Source organism: Drosophila elegans, unplaced genomic scaffold, assembly GCF_018152505.1.
Source record: "Drosophila elegans isolate 14027-0461.03 unplaced genomic scaffold, ASM1815250v1 contig_208, whole genome shotgun sequence".
NCBI lineage: Eukaryota > Metazoa > Arthropoda > Insecta > Diptera > Drosophilidae > Drosophila > Drosophila elegans.
In genome coordinates, this window is record NW_024545578.1 from 11,930,778 (window position 1) to 11,949,002 (window position 18,225).

The 18,225-nt window shown below is 36.8% G+C and overlaps 3 protein-coding genes across 4 annotated transcripts; all 3 read right to left on the reverse strand.

Moving 5' to 3' along the window:
* Positions 1 to 416: 416 nt before the first annotated feature.
* LOC108135518 lies at positions 417 to 2,569 on the reverse strand. Its single transcript, XM_017256263.1, has 3 exons — positions 2,054 to 2,569; positions 757 to 1,319; positions 417 to 692 (listed from the first exon to the last, which is right to left on the reverse strand). The coding sequence occupies exons 1-3, from the start codon at positions 2,544 to 2,546 to the stop codon at positions 636 to 638; spliced, it is 1,113 nt and encodes a 370-aa protein (XP_017111752.1). The 5' UTR covers positions 2,547 to 2,569; the 3' UTR covers positions 417 to 635.
* Positions 2,570 to 3,031: 462 nt separating this feature from the next.
* On the reverse strand, positions 3,032 to 4,621 carry LOC108135517. Of its 2 annotated transcripts, XM_041708376.1 has the most exons (4): positions 4,010 to 4,621; positions 3,634 to 3,758; positions 3,202 to 3,552; positions 3,032 to 3,148 (listed from the first exon to the last, which is right to left on the reverse strand). In XM_041708376.1, exons 1-4 carry the CDS (start codon positions 4,512 to 4,514, stop codon positions 3,095 to 3,097), a joined length of 1,035 nt encoding a protein of 344 aa, XP_041564310.1. In that variant the 5' UTR covers positions 4,515 to 4,621; the 3' UTR covers positions 3,032 to 3,094. The 2 variants fall into 2 exon arrangements, with proteins under 2 accessions (XP_041564310.1, XP_017111751.1); XM_017256262.2 differs by having other exon boundaries at positions 3,033 to 3,148; positions 3,202 to 3,758.
* A 116-nt stretch (positions 4,622 to 4,737) lies between these two features.
* On the reverse strand, positions 4,738 to 6,287 carry LOC121467121. The gene is made up of 3 exons (XM_041708377.1): positions 5,743 to 6,287; positions 4,966 to 5,522; positions 4,738 to 4,911 (listed from the first exon to the last, which is right to left on the reverse strand). The coding sequence occupies exons 1-3, from the start codon at positions 6,236 to 6,238 to the stop codon at positions 4,858 to 4,860; spliced, it is 1,107 nt and encodes a 368-aa protein (XP_041564311.1). The 5' UTR covers positions 6,239 to 6,287; the 3' UTR covers positions 4,738 to 4,857.
* Positions 6,288 to 18,225: the final 11,938 nt, after the last annotated feature.

Consider the following 18,225-nt stretch of genomic DNA (forward strand, 5'->3'; position numbering starts at 1 on the left):
CTGGTAAACTGAGAATAAGATTTTGAATCATATCATTGCTTAATGAATGAGTAAAATTTACTTCTTGACAAAGAAATCCAAAAATAAAGAATAAGACTTAAAAACTGACCTTAAGTAAGTATATATAAATATATAAATTTCTAAATGTAAAGAAAGAAAAATTTACAACATAATTTCTTTTATAACTTAAGTTGGCACTCTAAGAAAGGTTCGACTCATTTATGGAATTTTTAAATAGGATATGATGTTGTCGGGTATTTGTGTAATCAAATGAAATGAAACTATAGTCAGGTTGTTTTCCATTGCAAATCTTTTCCGGAAGCGAAATACGAACCGAGAAATGCAGGAAAACATTCGTATTGCTAAAAGAAATTTGGCGACAGAGACAGATGAAAAGTTTGACAACTCATTCGCTTTTAGTTCATTGACATTTTATAAAAAGTAGATTAAGATCTAAACATGATACAATTGTTAACAATAATTTATAAAAATAAAAAATATTTGAGCTATTACATTATCTGTATATTAATTTTGTACGTTCATAAAGTAAAAACTGAGGAACACAAAGCTAAAACAAGTTTTAAATTAATCAAACAATATTAATTCAATTTCTAACAGACCGAGTTTTTAAATCATTAGTACTTGTAGAGATATAGCGTGTGGATCACTTGAGGATTAGAAGTCCGTTGCAGCTGAAAAAACAGAAATGAAAAAAACAAAAACCGTATGTATCGTAAAAAAGGCATTTCAACTCACAAATCGGCGAATCCATCTTAGCTTGTCTCGGCAGTACAATATTAGTTCGAAAGGTTCTCTTCGCGCCGTTTCGTTTTCCTTCAAAATATCGACTAATGAAGAAACGAGTGCTTGGTAGATTTTTATACCACCCATGGGAGTGGAAAATAATTGCAATTTTCGACAATTACGGATCACTTCAAGAAACGTGTGACCATCAAATGGCGCTGGCTCACAGCTCTCATCAATTTCCTCGATGTTCTTGCCGTTCTTCAGAATGAAACTGCAGACATAGCCTCTGATTCTACACTTGCAGAATTTCAAAAACACGGTTTTGAGCTTCGGACAGTCGGGAATCACTGAGGAGATTTCGCAATTCTGCATTTTTAACTCTTTCAAGTTCGGCCATATCATGGAGTGAAACCCTTCTCCTGGTGATATACATATATTGGCCACAGTCAGGCAGCGAAGATTCGTCATGGGGCCACAAATCTGGAGCAGGTTAACCGATCGACATCTGTATCCACTTCCCTGGTAGTCCAGTCTTAACTCCTCCAGAGCAACTAACTTGTGCAGCTGGTTAACTAAAAGGCATAGAATTTAAATATAGTTCTGAAATAAATGCGAAAGAAATAAAAAGGCTCAAACTTAAAATAAATTTAATTCAATTGTCAAACCATCTTAATGTTCAGAGTAATTTTAATGAAATGACAAAATAAACTTATATTTAGCTTAACTTTTCCTATTAAGCGTTGCAGTGTTTTAAAAACGTTTTAAAAATTTAAAAAAATTAAAATTCTTTGATGTGTTATGAATGCATAGTCATATTTATTATATTGTAAAAGAAAATGTATACATAAATGAAGTCTTAATTTGATAACAATAAAGAATAAAAGCCATATTCATTACTCAAATAAAGTCTAGAATCATTAGATTACAATTTGAAATCAGCAAAATAGGAACCAAAACAAAAATGACAAACAAAAAGCTTAAACACGGAAAGATAATAAGCATTTTGTAATGACTACGAAAATAGGTTTACCGTTTGAATCGACCAAAGTGGAAGATAAACAACCGCTTATCACATTGCACTTCTTGCTACGTTCCTTTAACCCTTTAACGACAAGTGGTGAATATTGACTTTACTTATCTCATTACCAAGCTAATCAATATTCGTTTATTTTTTTTCATAAGAGCTGTTTGTATTAACAACATTAAATAAAGCAAAGTAAATGTATTTAACAGTTAAACTTTAAATAAATATAATGCTGCCCAATAAAGAAAATTATATTGAAATTATAAAAAAATAATACCTCACCTCCTCTGTCCATGTACCCCTCATATAACAATTTCCGCAAGTTTTTAAGTTCTGCCACAGCATTTAGGATCCTCGGCGATTGGCAATTGTCGTTGAGTTTTATTTCAACCGAAATAAGCGAATTGGCCATGTTAAGAAGAAAGGATTGCACACTGATACTGTTCCTTAATGAAACACTAATGTTCACCGATTCCAGATTGGGGCAGTGCTTCGCAATTGACTTGGCCAACAGATCGCTCCAGGTGTCTGATCCACAGATGAACTCCTCAATGGACGAGCCACATTCGGCCAATAGAACGCGATATAGACGCACCGGAAAATATATTTTCGGGCTGAACCTCTTGTAATCATTGCGGCTGTGGTAGGCAAACCCTTTACCCAGATGCTTATGCACTTGCGCCAGTCGAAGTTTGTCCCTTAGATTTCTTAAGTTCATAAATATTAGATCGAGGACTTCGAGTGGCAAATCGGTTATTGTCCGTTGATTGCTCATCGCGGGTACCCATGCCCTCGAGAGCGAAGGGCAAACTAAGAACTGATGCAGAACTGATGAGCAAAAGAATTTGTACAGATCTCCAAAAAAAAAAGAGAAGATAAGAACAGCGAGAAAGCTTTTCACACCCTTTAATCGTAGCTTTAGGGGTATATTTGTGCAAAAGTATATACCGAGGTGTTTGAAAGACTTTAATAATATTTGTATGATTGTCACCTGTTTACGTGCGTATAAATAGTAAAATTTCTAAATTTTTTAACAATATTATGATGTTCTTTATAAAAGCTTTGTACCTCATAGCATGTGCACTTGCGTATTAAATTTAACTCATGATTTTTGATTTCAAAATCAAAACTGAGTTTTTCTGTTTCCTGTAAAAGACTTACCGTTTTTTATAATATCACCTTCAGAAAAAAAAAACACATTGTAAAAGGTAATCGTATACTTAAGAAGACAACAAACAATTTGTTTAATTTATTTAATTTTTTAAATTGACTAAACTATTGGAGGCAGTGGCACCTCTTTTGGGCTGTTTCATTAAATTATCGTTAAAAAGTTCCCATGTATAGATCGATCAGCTCAGAATTGGGGGTCCGAAGTAGCTAAAAAAAACGTTTAAAATATAAATCGCAAAAATGTTTCTCTTTGCACTCACTAATCGTTTAATCCATTTCCACTTAATACGGCTACAAACAACTAGTTCCAATGGATCCCCTGGAGTAACTCCATTTTCCCTTAGTATTTCGACCATATTTGTCACATAGGCAAAATAGAGTTTTATATACTCCAGCTGAGTATATAGGACTCGCAGATTTGGGCAGCTTCGAAGCAATTGGAGAAAACCGTCGGCAGTGATTAGCGGGTAACATTTCTCACAAATCGTGTGGATATTTGCTCCATTTTTCTTAATAAATTTTAGGATATAACCTTCGATATGGCATGTTAGATTACGAATGTCCAAGTACTTAAGTTTTGGGCAGTCTGGCAATTCACTAGTGACTTCACTCTGAGTCAATTTGAGGTATTCCAAGTCAGCCCACATTATTGAACAACGCTCTTTGATTGGCTTAAGTTTTATATTACTCACTTTCAATTTCCGGAGATTTTTAAGTGAGCTACAAATTCGTAATATGTCCAATTCCTGTCTGCTCCTATAATAAAGTTCTTCGATTTTCAGCGTCTCCAGGGAGATCAATTTTTGTACCTGGTAAACTAAGCAAATACAATTTTATAGACATTAAAAAATAACTACATTTAAACTAAATTGAACCCTTTTATGGGATATCAAATACATAAATTTATTGCATAAAATTACTTTTTGGGACTGCGTGTTGGGCCCTATCATTAGAACACTTGGCTCTGATTACATATTTTAATTTTATTCATGGCTAAACTTAATTTTATATTGAACCAATATAGGTAAATGTTTTTCTTGTTCTCCATTTTAGCTTATAAATACTTACTTTGCTCATCCACAAATCCGATGATTGATAATTTTTTTAATTGCGGCATTTCACCAACGACATTCATGAGTGTGCAGTGTGTGAAATGTTGACTGAGCTTCAACGAAAGCGATATCAACGAGTTTTTTGTTTTTATTAAAAATTCCTGGACGCTGTCGTGCTGGGACCTATATACACAAGTTGATACCGATTTCAGATTGGGACAGTGCTTCACAACCGCCTGGGCTATAAGGTCGTCCCAGTAAAAGCCTGGACGCTCATCATCGTAAAATAATTCCTCAACTGTGGCTCCACATTCCTTTACAACAAACAGCCACAGTTCGGGTGTGAGATATGCATCGGGCGACAGCCTCCTGAACTCATTGCGGCTGTGGTAGACAAACGCTTTTCCCAGCTTTTCATGGGCCTGAGCCAGTTTCACTTTGCTTGATAGATAACTGAGATAGCCGAATATCTGATCGAGGACTTCCAATGGCAAATCGGTAATATTCCGTGGATTTTCCATCACGAGCTTTTTCCTCGAGAGCGCAAAGCGAACTGAGAACTGTGACCAAACTCATCTTCTGGAGAGCGGAATGCATTTGCGAACTCTGAGAGAGGGAAATCGGAAAAGCTTTTGATTTCTCTCTGGCCAGAGTTCAGTGACATTACCCACGCAAAAAAACACATTTGTGATAATAGCTCGTTGCTTTTCTTGGCATAATAACAAAATTCAGTGGTATTTATTTTATATCTTATTTTTAATTTTAGTGGTATACTTACAGGAAGATTTTTTAGTAATATTCTCTTAGTTTCAACTGCATATATTTAGTTTTATTTCAACAGAATATTCTTTTTTCTTTACTTTTTTACTCAGTGCCCTCATACAAATCGATCAAGTTTGAATTTGGGGCTTTAAGCAGCTGAAAAGAAAACTCAAGGCAACATTTGAAAACATATTGCTTCAAAGAACTCACCAATCGTCGCATCCATTTCCACTTAATACGCCTACATACAACCAGTTCTAATGGGTCCTCTGGAGTGACTCCATTTTCTCTTAGTATTTCGATTATATTGTTCACATAGGCCAAATACAGCTTTATATACTCCATAGGAGTATCAAGGTATCTCAATTTAGGGCAGCTGCGTAGCAGTTGGAGAAAGCCGTCAGCATTAATTGACGGATAGCATCTCTCATACAAGGTGTGAATATTACTACCATTTTTCAGAATAAATTTGAGGATATAGTCTTCCATATGACACCTAGGATATTGAATTTCCAAATATTTAAGCTTAGGGCAGTCTGGCAGTTCGAAGGAAATTATGCACTGGTTCAAAGTCAATGATTCCAAGCTTGCCCATACCGTAGAATTATTTTCCTCAAAAGGCAGTATTTTAATTTTGACCACACTCAATTCGCGCAGATTCCTTTGGGAGGCACAAATCTGTAGTAAATTAACAGACGGCTCGTCTATATAATATATGTGTTCGATTTCCAACTTTTCCAGGGCGACCAGTTTCTGTAAAAGATCAACTAAACAAAAGACCTGCGATCAGTTCAATTGGCGATTTAAACGACTTGTTTTGAAATATTTATTTTGTGGATAGTATAAAAGATTTCATTTGGAATTTGCTTTAAATAGAATTTTTGTGACATTTTTACATAAACTCTTGTGTATTGTATTCTTTTTTACAAACGTAAAGCTATATTTAAAGATTACAAGTATTTTTCCTTTTTGCTTCAAAAGACTCACCGTTTTCGTCCACATTTCCCATAAATGAGAAATTTTTTAGTTCGGTAATTTCAGCCACCGCGCCTAAAATTGTAGGTGCGAAATGATCTTGTTGGTCTATTGTAACCGATGTCAGCTTGTTTTTCATTTGTATTAGAAAAGCCTCGGCGCTGACACGACCTGACCTATATAGACAAATGGATACCAATTTAAGATTGGGACAGTAATTAACAACTGCCTGGGCGATAAGGTCGTTCCAGGCTAGACTCCTTCCATCGCACACAAGTTCCTCAATTGACGGGCCACATTCCCTAATGAGAATCACCCACAGTTCGGGACTTAGCCTTCCGTTGGGCGAGAGTCGCCTGTAGCCATTGCGGCTGTGGTAGGCAAAAGCTTTTCCCAGCTTTTCATCAGCCTGAGCCAACGTCACTTTGTTTGATAGTTGGCTAAGATTACTGAATATCAGATCGAGGACTTCCAACGGCAAATCGGTAATTCTCCGTGGATTTTCCATCACGAGCTTTTCCTTCGAGAGCGAAATGCAAACTGAGAGCCTCGGCAAAAATTTGTCGTGTGGAGAACAGAATGCAATTGCGAATTTTAAGAGAGAGAAATTGGAAAAGCTTTTCGCTTGCAATTTATAAACCGTTCCCACCTTATCTGCGAAAACAAAATAATTAATTAACTCATTAAATATAAGGAATATTCAATAGCATTCTTATTATTTTATTACCAAACTAGATTTGATGTTGAGTTTTTTGTTAGTAAAGCCCTTTTGGGGCAATCGAAAGAGTCTGACTCACTTACATCATTTCGTTTCGCTTTTTTTACGATTTTTTGATATCAAATAGCTAATCGGTTATAGTCCGGTTCCATTTCGTTGCTGAGCTTAATAGCTCATTGCTTTATTTTACAAATTTATTTGTTCAGAATTGGTAACTATCGAACTTATTATGAACTATTGCAGCAAAAATCTGAGCAGGACAATTGTCCTCGCTTAATGTTGACTTCCAACTCCCTAATTTCTTTTAAATCAAGTACAACAGCGGTTTGGCACCGAAGTTGACTGCATTTTATGGCCACTTACTTGGCCAAAACATCAAGCAAACTCTGCAATATGATATAGATTACAGTAATTATGGCGTCGTTATGCACCAACCCCTTGTGACAAACCCAAACCCCGTGTATCACAACAACAAACGGGGTCTGGGCCCAGACAGTTGGCCTCCTTCTCCCACCAAAACGTTCGCTAATTTGTAACGTTGCAGCAGTAAACCGAAAAGTGCACAGGGTTAAGGAAGGAGACAAGGGTTAAGGTACACAGTAAAATTTATAATAAGAAATCAATCATTTTAAATCTGTATTTAAATGGATAAATTTCAATTTCTTGATATTTAATAAAAGAAATTTTAATAAATATAAGACTTAAATTGTATTAAGAATAGAAAGTATTGTTTTTTTCAGTGTATAGCTATGGCTGACACTTTTGATGCCAGTTGCGTGATAAGAGACGACCAGATGAGCCGGTGACGCAATGCAGTGCAGCATGGAGGTCAATAAACCAAGCTTAATGTTGCGGGAACGACGTAAAAATTTCACAAAAAAAGGGTTGCAAGCTTTTACAACGGAAAACCCTAGAGTTCTTGAGTTCAAATTCTGTTGACAATGGGGGAGAAATTTATAAAAATAAGAACTAAGAAATAAGTTTGTTATTACAATATAAGATATTTTTTAAGGTTTTTTAATTAAGTTATAGAAGTAAAGTGGAATTCCATGATATCACTAAAAACTTAATCTTAAAATTTATAAATATAATAAAATAAGCATCTGTTCGATTCGAAGACGTTTTTTTTTATTGTTGTGCCAAATTCTGAGCCTACACATGGAATTAAACATGTCTATTTCGTATAAAATAACATTTTTAGAATAAAAAAAACATTTTTGTATTTTTTTCCTTGATTTTCTAAATCAGCATAAGACAGAAAGCAACACCTGTTCCCAGTTGTTTTTTATTTGCCCAGCTTATTTTGGCAAAAGCGAGTCCTGCCGACTGGTTTCGGTAAAGGATAATTTGTCATTCGAGGGCAAAAACAACCGAACCACCCACCTTCAGAAAATTTGCAAAAGGGCTAAAAAAAAGGGGTTGTTAAATGCATACAACTGTGACTCACCTCACCTAGTTTCCACTGTGGAAATGGAGTGGAAGTGCGGGAACTTGCACAATAGGCTGGCTGAAGTATCTTTTGCCACTTGCAACTTTCTCCATTTCTCCGGTATTAGCGCACACTCTCTCCCTCCAGAACTTTCCCTGTGACGAAGTCGGGCTGAAGAAAACCCGCCCAGCCGGTTCTTGGGTAATCTGTCTAAGCAAATATTGCGCGCCCAGGTGAATGCAACTAGTTTTTCCAGCACCGGAGAAAAACTTGCAATGGCAATGACCCAACAGGCTTAGCCTTGAATCTGCTGCAAGTGGAAAACCAGTTGATGGCATCAGAAGAACAGCAAGAAATTTTCCACTAGCTTGGAAGAAAATAGAATACGGCAAATTTGTTCTATTTTAACTTTGGGTAAAACTTTTAAAATCAACAATTTAGTTTAAATATTTTTTTGTTGAACAAACTTAAGACAAATTGTCAATTGACTTGGTTTTTCCTGTTCCAACTGAAAGTTCAAGTTTTCCAAATCGATATGTCAAAAATATCTATTCCAGACATACTTATTAACATTTTTTTATTTGACTAGGTTTTCTTTTTTTTACATTGTAAATTTTTTAAACTGAAATTTATAGCTAGTTTTCCTTAAACTTACTTTTTTATTTATTCAAAAACAGGACTTAATTCACTCTTTTTTTAATATTGCTTAAGGATTCACTTTGATAAGCAAAATTTATATCATGCCGAAGATAATAACCATGCCCTTGGTCAAGTCCAAAGCGATTGATGCCAGACGAGTTTCGAAATATCTGTTAAACTATGCAATATCTGTTTGGCATCTTTATGGGGTCCTTGTCTCGCCGAAATGACGCCAAATGAGCTGTCGACAACGAACCGCCACCCACCGGCAAGAACTCCGGCGCATTGATAAGACAACTTTTACTTTAGTGAGCAGTGAGCAGCAGAATTTTCTAGTTTTCACTTGTCACACAGACGAGGTGGGAGTTTGAGTTTTGGTCCCTTTTTGTATATTTTTTATTTGTGTTTTTTTTTCTGGGTGCGGCACTTTCTAATACCCACGCAGTGGCGGAACAAGCAGTTCCAATGAGTCAACAAGCGAGAAGAGAAGGAACGAGAAGGACCAAGCAGAGTGCAGCAGGAGCTGAGCACCGAGACTCCTGGGAAAACGTAGTGGTGTGGGTAGGTCAACCACCAGACATTGAACCCAGCACTCACACACACTGGCGCACGCCAACTTCCGTTGAGAACCCAGAGAGAACTGTAGAGAGCGTGAAAGAGAGAGGGGGTCGTAGGAATGGGTATGGGGGGATCGCAGGGGCTGGGCGACTTACACGCGAAAAGCATGCAGCACGTGAATGGAGCAGCATGCACAGCAGAAGGAGACACAGAGAAAGAGAGCGAGAGGAGTAAGCTGGGCAATGTCTGCCTTGGTGGGCGAAAGAGAGGGCCAGAGAGAAGCTTAAAAGACCGACTTCCAGAATATCCTGAAAAAATATGATGAAATTGTAAAATTATGTGATTTCTTCAAAATAAATGAGAAAATTTTAATTTTCATATCTTTTTCCGTTTTCTGGCAAAAAACAAAAATGATGAATTACTAAATCGAGAAAACAACAGTATTAGAATAATTTAATCCAATTACCCGGCAAGGATCAGCGATACAAAACCTTGACTTGACAGAAAAATATTATTACATTGCGTATTTACTACCATTATATAGTTTATAATAGGAGAAACATTTTCGTCCGCTTATCAGAAGTATACCACCTTTTGAAAGAGTATGCGAAGAACTGGGAGAACTCAACAACTTCGTTCGTTGCCTGGCATCGTCGTCATCGTCGCATTTCACAATTCGCATTGTGCGCTAGTTTAGTGGGTTGAGTGACACAGACACAGTTTGCGGCCAGAGCGAGACGGGAGGTGGTGCAAGTGGGATAGAAGAGGGGGCAACGAACAAGTTTTCAATAGCGGAGTTGGAGAAGCTGTTGCGATTTTGTAATCGCAAGCCAAGTGGCGTTACAGTTGCCAGATGATTGAAATTGCCTAGAAATTTGTGTAGTATTAAAAAAATATAATATATAACATTTATCTGCCAAATACTAAATCAAGTGTATTAAAATTTTAAATGCTTGCCATTATTTTTACTAACCCTTGAAGCTACAATAAAAAAAAAAGTTTTCATAATACCTAATGTAATTATATAATTTGAAAAAATAGAGAATGGAGTATAGTTATAGTTTAAAAACTTTAAAACAAGTTGCTTTTATTGTATTTCTCTTTTTTATAAGATAAGACGTTTCATTTAATTTCTTTGTGATCTTCGCCATCTGGCAACTTCTTTACCCATTTAAAGCATGTCTTATAAAAAAATGACGAAAGGGGAAGGCTGGCGAAAAGTGGGCACGTTGAAAACAAAAAGCGAAAAAGAAAAACTTCCCAGTCGAGCACTGCAGCTCTCCAACTCGCTCTTTCTCTCTCCCTCTCTCTTTCTTTCCCCGATTGCCATCTCTTTCCATAGCTGTCTCCATTTTCATCGCCCATTCCAGAACTGAGATCCCAACTCCCTGTTCAAGTTATGTTTCGGGATGTGGAGTATACCACTAGGATGGATGGATAGCTCACACAGATACAGGGCTTTTCCTGTCTGTGAGAGAGTGTGTGTGTGTTTTGAGTGTGTCTCTGTGTGAGTGGGTATCGGCGAGTGTGTGTGTGTGTGTGTGTGTGAGACGAAGCGAATCGAGTCGAGAGTAGAGTAGGACAAAAGGGAGACACAATTTTGGTAGCAATGACCTTCACCGCGTTGTTCAAGTTGTCGTAGTTGTTGTTGTTGCTGCAGCTCCAACACACAAATACATATATACATATAAATATATATATATATATATATATGCACACACAGAAACAGATGCAGATAAAGAGAGCGACAGAGAGCAAAGCAGAATGAATGATGCATGAGTGCAGATGCTTGTGGACTGTTTTGTTGGGCGAAAAAGGAAGAGGTGGGTGGCTCGGTGTTTTGGCCGCTATGAGCCCATTCGCTTTTCCTCCCTCTTAAAAACACATAAAAAAAATCCTTTTTTTTACAGCTGATAGATTAATAGTGTTATAATTTGGGATTTAATATTGATCCTGAATCTAAAACTAAAATAAAAACTTTAGCCTTACAATTAAATTCAGGACTAATTGAAACATTTATATTTGATATTGAAGTTTAATGTACAATACAAGGAGTAGGGTGATGAAAAGCATTTTAGAGAACTAAGTATTCAATAAGTATGCTACAAAAATATGCTTCTGTGTTACTGGAATTGAAATTTTAGATAAAATCTCACAAATTTCCAAATGAACCAGGTTATAGAACACTATAATGAATAATTCTTAACAGTTTGTCTATACTTCTTAACAAAAATATACAGGAGAATACTATAATATACAAAATTTTCTGAACATTTTCTCAGTGCACAATTCATCCTCTTAACCCGGCATTGACGCTTTTCCCGCCCACTTTTCACTGCACAAATTAAACGTACAAAAGATAAAAGTGCTTTTGTGCTGCCATTGAAAGTGGAGTTGTGTGTGGAAAAAGGCATGGCAGCGAGGGGGTGTTGGATGATTTGGGGACTGGGCGCTGAAGGTGGTGAACCTAGCGTAAACTTGACACTGACGTTGCATGCACACCCCCACCCACCCCTCCATTTTCCTCACTCTTTTTGCCCCAGGGTGCGGCCCGTCGCTTTTTGTTTTCATTCTCTTCTTTCAGTCGAGTCTTTCCTCTATTATTTTTATTTTCTGCATTTTTGTATTTTTATTTTTTTGTGAAAATTGCTCAAGTGCGACGCAGACATGGTGGGTGGCGAGGGGTGGGTCATAAAGTTTGTGGGTTGGCTGGGTGTTTAACTTTTGGTATCATTGACCTGGAGTTCTGGTGTTCTGGAGTTTCGCAAGCAGACAAAACGAACCTCTCCCACTCTACTTTCTGTGTGTTGGGGGGGCGGAAAATTGGGGAACGGAAGGGAGTTGAAGTCATACGGTTAGTCATTGTCGTCGCCATTTTGGAAAATTTGTCGCAAGTGCATACAAATGCATAAACATACACAGGCACAGACACCCGACCAATATGGGTGTATATATGTCTATATGTAAACATACATATTTGCCGTTGAGCTTTATATTTCCCCCACTTTACAATAGGTTAGTCTGTTATTGTTCTGTCTGTGAGGATTAAAATATGTCCGTGTGTTCGCTTCGTATATATCTCCACATACATGCGAAAGTACCAAGAGTATGTATTACAAAAAGTTTTCCCTTTTCGTTGATTTTCATTTTAATTGTGGTGTCCCTGTTTATTTTAATTTTCTTTTTTTGTTAAGTTTACTCATCAGTTAGTTAAACTGTCACATGGAAAAGTTGGGGGAACACTCAAAGACAAATTAAGGACAATGTGGTTGGGAGAAGTGGGGTGAAAATTGCACAATGAAGGAGATTAAGCTACGTACAAAGATAAATAAAACAAATTAAGCCATGATTCGTATTAAATTCAAATCGAAAACATAAATATATTTTTATTTTGTCTGATTACTGTGTCACAATACTGTGAAATCTCAAGCCTCGAAAGAATATTTCTTATTTTTTTTTTTAATTATATTTGAGGCTTATATTTGCTTGTGATTTCTATAAATTGTTAACTAAATTGTACAAAAAATCACATAACAATTTTTGATAATTATCCATTAGTTTTTAGACAGAACTAGTCCCTCAATTTTGAAAGACTCAAGTTTCCTCGTGTAGACTTCTACACTGCCTTTAATGCGTAAAGTCCATTTAGTTCTTCAAATAGCAATTGGAAAATTCCCAGTTCATCTGCAATTCACTCATTTGCAATTCAAACTTGTTTCCACAGTTACTGCTATCCGAGTGCAAATCTCAGCTGTCCATTATCGTTGGGCATCTGTCCTCCACTCGTCGCCCCACTCGCACCTTGGCCAACACATATCGGATGGGTGCACGGGGGGGTGCCAGCAAATGGAGCACTCAATGGACTAGGCCAATTAAAAATCCAGTTCAAGCCCGGCCAGTGCAGCGGCATCATCGTGGACATGGAATCCTGGGGATTGCGATGGAAATGGGGTCTGCAAACAGAAAGGACACGGATAGGTCTTGCTCGGACAATAGAAGTCTGTCAATGCATAACGCAAATCACAAAAGGGTTTTTGTGCTGACCTACAGTAAAAACATTATTTTAACATGGTAACCATTTTTCAATTGGTATAAAAAATAAATAATGTCAATTACATTTTTTTTGTATGCATTTGCATATAGATCTGAGAATAACTTATGTTAATAACTAAATTATTGATAAATGGTGACTAAGCGAAAAGTAATGAAAGGTAAGCAATAATGATTAATATTTCAAATTATCCATACATAAATAATTTTAAAATATTGTCTCTTGGCATATATTTTATTTCAATACTAACAATTATTGGAATTGTTTTGTGTTCTTAAAATTAACCAACACATTTAATTTATTATTTTGTGTTCAGAAATATCTCAATTTTTTTAGGTTTTTGTTTCTAATTAAAATACATGTTTAAAATTATTCAGTATTGTGTTTTATTTACCTTTATTATAAATATATATATATATATATTCAAAACATATATGTAATATGCTCAACAGATACTCAATATTAATATTATATTTGACCATGGGCAAAAAATGTTAAATATCAAATTGTAAGTTGTAAAATACTTCAAAAATCTGAATTAAAATATTTTTAGTTCTCTCACAATAAATGGTAAAAATAATGATATGTGTTAAAAATTGAATACGAATTTGCCTAGCCAATGCGACTTTCTAATCTTCCCTGTACTTTGCACACGCATTGCCAGGTGCCTTCCTCCGTTCCCACTCCCTCGTGAAACCAAGGTTGATGAATGCCAGACCAGTTTCGAACCGGGAGAAGGTGCATGGGGAGTGACTAGGGAGGCGGGCTCCAAGGTGGCGGTGCAGGAAGCCGCTGCAAGAAGCACCGGGAATGCCATGGCCAATGCCATCGTAGCGCAGTGTCAGTGTCAATGCCAGCAGACCCGACCTGAAACTGGGTGAGAGTGTGGGCGGGGAAGGTGCACGAACCGGAGAACCGGGTGGCTGGAGAACTGGAGAACTGGTGAACTGGTGAGCAGGAGAATCGGAGAATCGGAGGAGCGGCAAGAGAAACCACCTCAACGCTGTGGAATGCAAACAAAAGCTGCAGCCACGATTCCCAGCGATTATAACATCGGCTAACGACTGGAGAGGCCATTAGCCCGAGCGCTAGGCCCATGGCTTTGGCTTTGGCTTTGGCTTGGGCAGTTTAGGAGGAGAAGGCTTCCCAGTCAGAGAGGCCTCTACGGTAACTCTCTCTATCTCTCGGATTCCCCCGCATTCAAATCTCTCCCTTTCTCTAGCGACGACGCCTGCGCTTAACGTTCTCTGGGTGGTTGAGCTGTGCAATTCCAATGACCGCGAAGTTTCCGAGATGCACTATATTGGGTGAAGTTATTGCCGAGATTCGGGGACAGGAAAGAGAATTTTGAATAGCAATACTATTTGCTATAGCAGAATATTTATAACACATTTTCAAAGTGATCATTTATACTTCAGTTCTAAATATTTATATCATTTTCTAACAATTAAATTGAATTTTAATAAAATTATGTTATATCTAATCATTTTATTTATATTTTTTGGAATATTAGGAAAGCGCTTTTTTTGCTGATCAGAATTAAAATTAGCTGACATTTTAATTTAATAAACCTTTTTCATTTTCGACTATTTTTAAAGAATACTTAATTAATTGTAATACATTTTAATTATCCAGTTATTAATAAAAAGATATTTATTTCTAAAACTTTGCAGAGAAAAAAATGTTTTAGTTGGAAATATATATTTTTTTTAATACATACATTCGGATTTCATTACATTTTCGGATTACTAATTAATAAAAGGTTATAAATTCTTAATTTTTTATATACAAAATAGCAATTTAAAAAAAAATTCATATATTTGATCATTTTAAAGATATTTTAAGCTACTCTTCACAAACAGCAAACTTATGTCCCTTATAAAACTGTAAGACTACCCCACCGTAAAAATTAAGTAAGGTACTGGAGTGTTCGTCGTAAATATGCAATGCCAAATGCCAAATGCCAGGGTTAAGCCAATTAGTTAGATGTGAAAGTTGGCATTGCATTCCAGAATTATTAGACAAAGTTGGAACAAAAATAGACGGAAGAGAAACTGAAGCCTTTGGCTTGGAGCTTGTTGATTGAAAACTTACCCACAAATTATGCGCTAGCGAAAACGTGTTTGGCTCACCGAGCTGGGCATTAAGTCAACCGAACTCACTTGTGGCTAAGAATCCGGGAACAGGGAACTGCGATTGCAACTCGTTCTGCACATTATGCTTATTTATTTTTTGTTTTTCCAGCGATAGGCAAAGGCAAGACCCATTAGTAAATGTGGGAAGCAGCGGACGTTGGTCGATGGCAATATACTTTGTTCAGATAGCATCGACGCCGGTCGGTTGGATGGTCATTGAACCGTCAAACGGACAAGTACTTTTTATTTAACCCCCAAAAGACCGGAGGCGGAAAACTCCAAGTGCCCAAAAAATACATATCCTGGTGCCAAAAGTCGCAGTAGATTTCCCTTTCTACTGCTGTCTGGAATCTACGTTCTCGATGCTTCGGTACAGTTTCTGCCAGCAGTCTGGTTGTGACTTCCAGCTCCAACCCAAACTCCTACTTAGAATATATATATCTCCGGGTTCTGCTGCTCCACTACCCCAAAGCTTCGGAAAGGAAATACTGTTCACAGTTGTTTTGCTGGTGTTGGTTGCAAAAAGGAACAACTCGAGCTGCTCTGTACAGTTATTTTATCTTAAAAGCGGATGTTTGAAACTTTTCAAACTTTTACAAATATTGGTACCTAAATAAGCAGCCATCTTTTAAAATTATATTAGTTAATTAAAACTAAAATAAAACTACTTTCAGCTTTTATAAATTTAATTTATTTTAAGAAAACTTCCGAATTATATGCCTAAAAATTTCGTTGTGTTAAAAAAGCTTTTATTTTAGCGTTAAAATTTTTTCATTTAGTTCATAGTTATTACATTTGTTTATTAAACATGCCTTCACCTTAATAAAATCATAAAATTGCATTTTGTCACCCATTATATATAAAACTGTTTAAATAAATAAATGTTATACAATTATATTAACTATTTATACTTTTCATATTTTCTTTTTCGAGAAAAGTTAAACCTAGCCAGCCTCAACTTATCCAAACTTAGCCTGGCTCGAAATCTAAATTCAGCTAAATGGCTGACACCAAATTGGTTTATCAAAACGAAATCAGATTTATGGCGCTGTTTACTGGAAACCCAGAACCCTTGTCAAATGCTGATTACCCATAAAACTCCAAAAAAGCCAGACGATGAATTGCAGTCCACAGCTGCTGTCCTGCCCAACTCCTTCAAAGGAGCAATAGAGAAGGCGAAAAAGGCAGAAAGAGAGAGAGCGAGAGAGCGAAAAACCGAAAAAGCATTCCGTCGTTTTTAGCTGGCACGAACAGATCAATGACCTGCATTTCACAGCCGGAGACACAATTCAATCGATAAAAGTGAAGAGTTGGGGCACCGGCTCACACAGACACTGCACACACACACACACCAACTTCGGGGCACACACACTGCACACACTGCACACACACACACACACACACCGAGGAAAAAACAACATGGCGAACGTGAAATATGCAAGCTTCCTGCAGGAAAAGCCAAAATGGCAGACAGCATGCGGCGAACGTGACGCAGTGCAGAATGTTTGCTGGGATCGGGGGTGAAGAGGGGGTCAAAAGGGGGCCCAAAAGGGGTTGGCAATGTGGGTTACTGCTGGGGTCAGAGGCGGTGGTGCTCCAGGGGTGGCTGTCGCTGCAGCCGCAACGGAACTTTCTAAAATTTCTAGAACAGCAGAAAACAGGAAGGACGTAGAATATGGAACGAGAGTGAGGCTCGAATATTTTATTCCATTCAATCAAAGCCACGGGCCAAAAGGGCTGATTAAAAATTCAGCACTCATAGGGGGGGAATACAACTATCCTGGCCAACATCCAGCAGAGTTCCCAGACAAAGAGACAGACAGACAAAATAAAAAGGGAATGCAGTGAAGCGTTAAATAAAATAGCAACAAACATATTCATATTAGCAACAACCCCACAACAAACGCTTAATCCATTGACTGTTGTCTGGGCCACCGTTCTCGTACACCCCCAAAATCCCCATAATTCCCATCAAGCTGACCAAAATGTAGACAAAGGTAATGCATAAAAAGTTTTTGTCAACTTTTTTTTGGGGTTTACCGGGAAACTTACCGCCTGTCTGAGTGCTTTTCGGGGTTGTTGATGGCCAAACGGCAAATTAATGATATTTTTGAAGATGTACTTTAAATGCTTTTTGATTTTTTCGACACTTTTAATTTGGAGCAGACAAAAATTTAAAAATTAATTGTTGCTTACCCATTTATAATTGTTTTACAAATGAAAAGTCCTTAGTTGTCGACAGGATTGTAGCCAAAGAATATAGACAGGAATATCATAATACAAAGGCATATTAAGTACACAATTAGAAATCCAAAAGTTAGGTATACACAGGCAGCCAAAATAACTAACATTATTACTATCACGATTAAATTTGCATTGGGGCGACTTTTTGTGTTTGTTTAAAAGACCTACAACCGCGGTGAAGAGTTTCCCTCATGAAATACTAGCATATTACAAGAATTTTTTTTTGTATGTAAGCACATTTTATATTTTGTTTTCAAACTGACATTTGTCACATGGAAATCGATACCTTATAACAACTTTGAGGGATTCGAAAATAACTTAACAGTTAACAATTTTTGAAAAAGAAGTAAACAAATCATGTAATGAACAACCGATCCTTTTTTTATTATGTTTTAGCTTAAAAAGGTAAAGTAATTTTAAGTAATAAGAAATATTATAAAACATTTGTGACGAATGGTAGAAAAGTATTAGCATACCTTACACATATTGTTTCCATATATATATTTTTTTGTACGCAAACGTTTGTATCAAGCAACTATAACCCATATACCTACAGGAACGATTAAATGATAACGTGGCGCATTGGAAATGGTGTGCACATCGTTAATTGATATTTCGTAAAATTCATCATACCACCCGTGGGCCCTGGGGGTATGACAAGGCAATTAGCCTTACTAACACACTCCCACGCCACATTTTTTTTTCGGGTTGCGTATGTCGG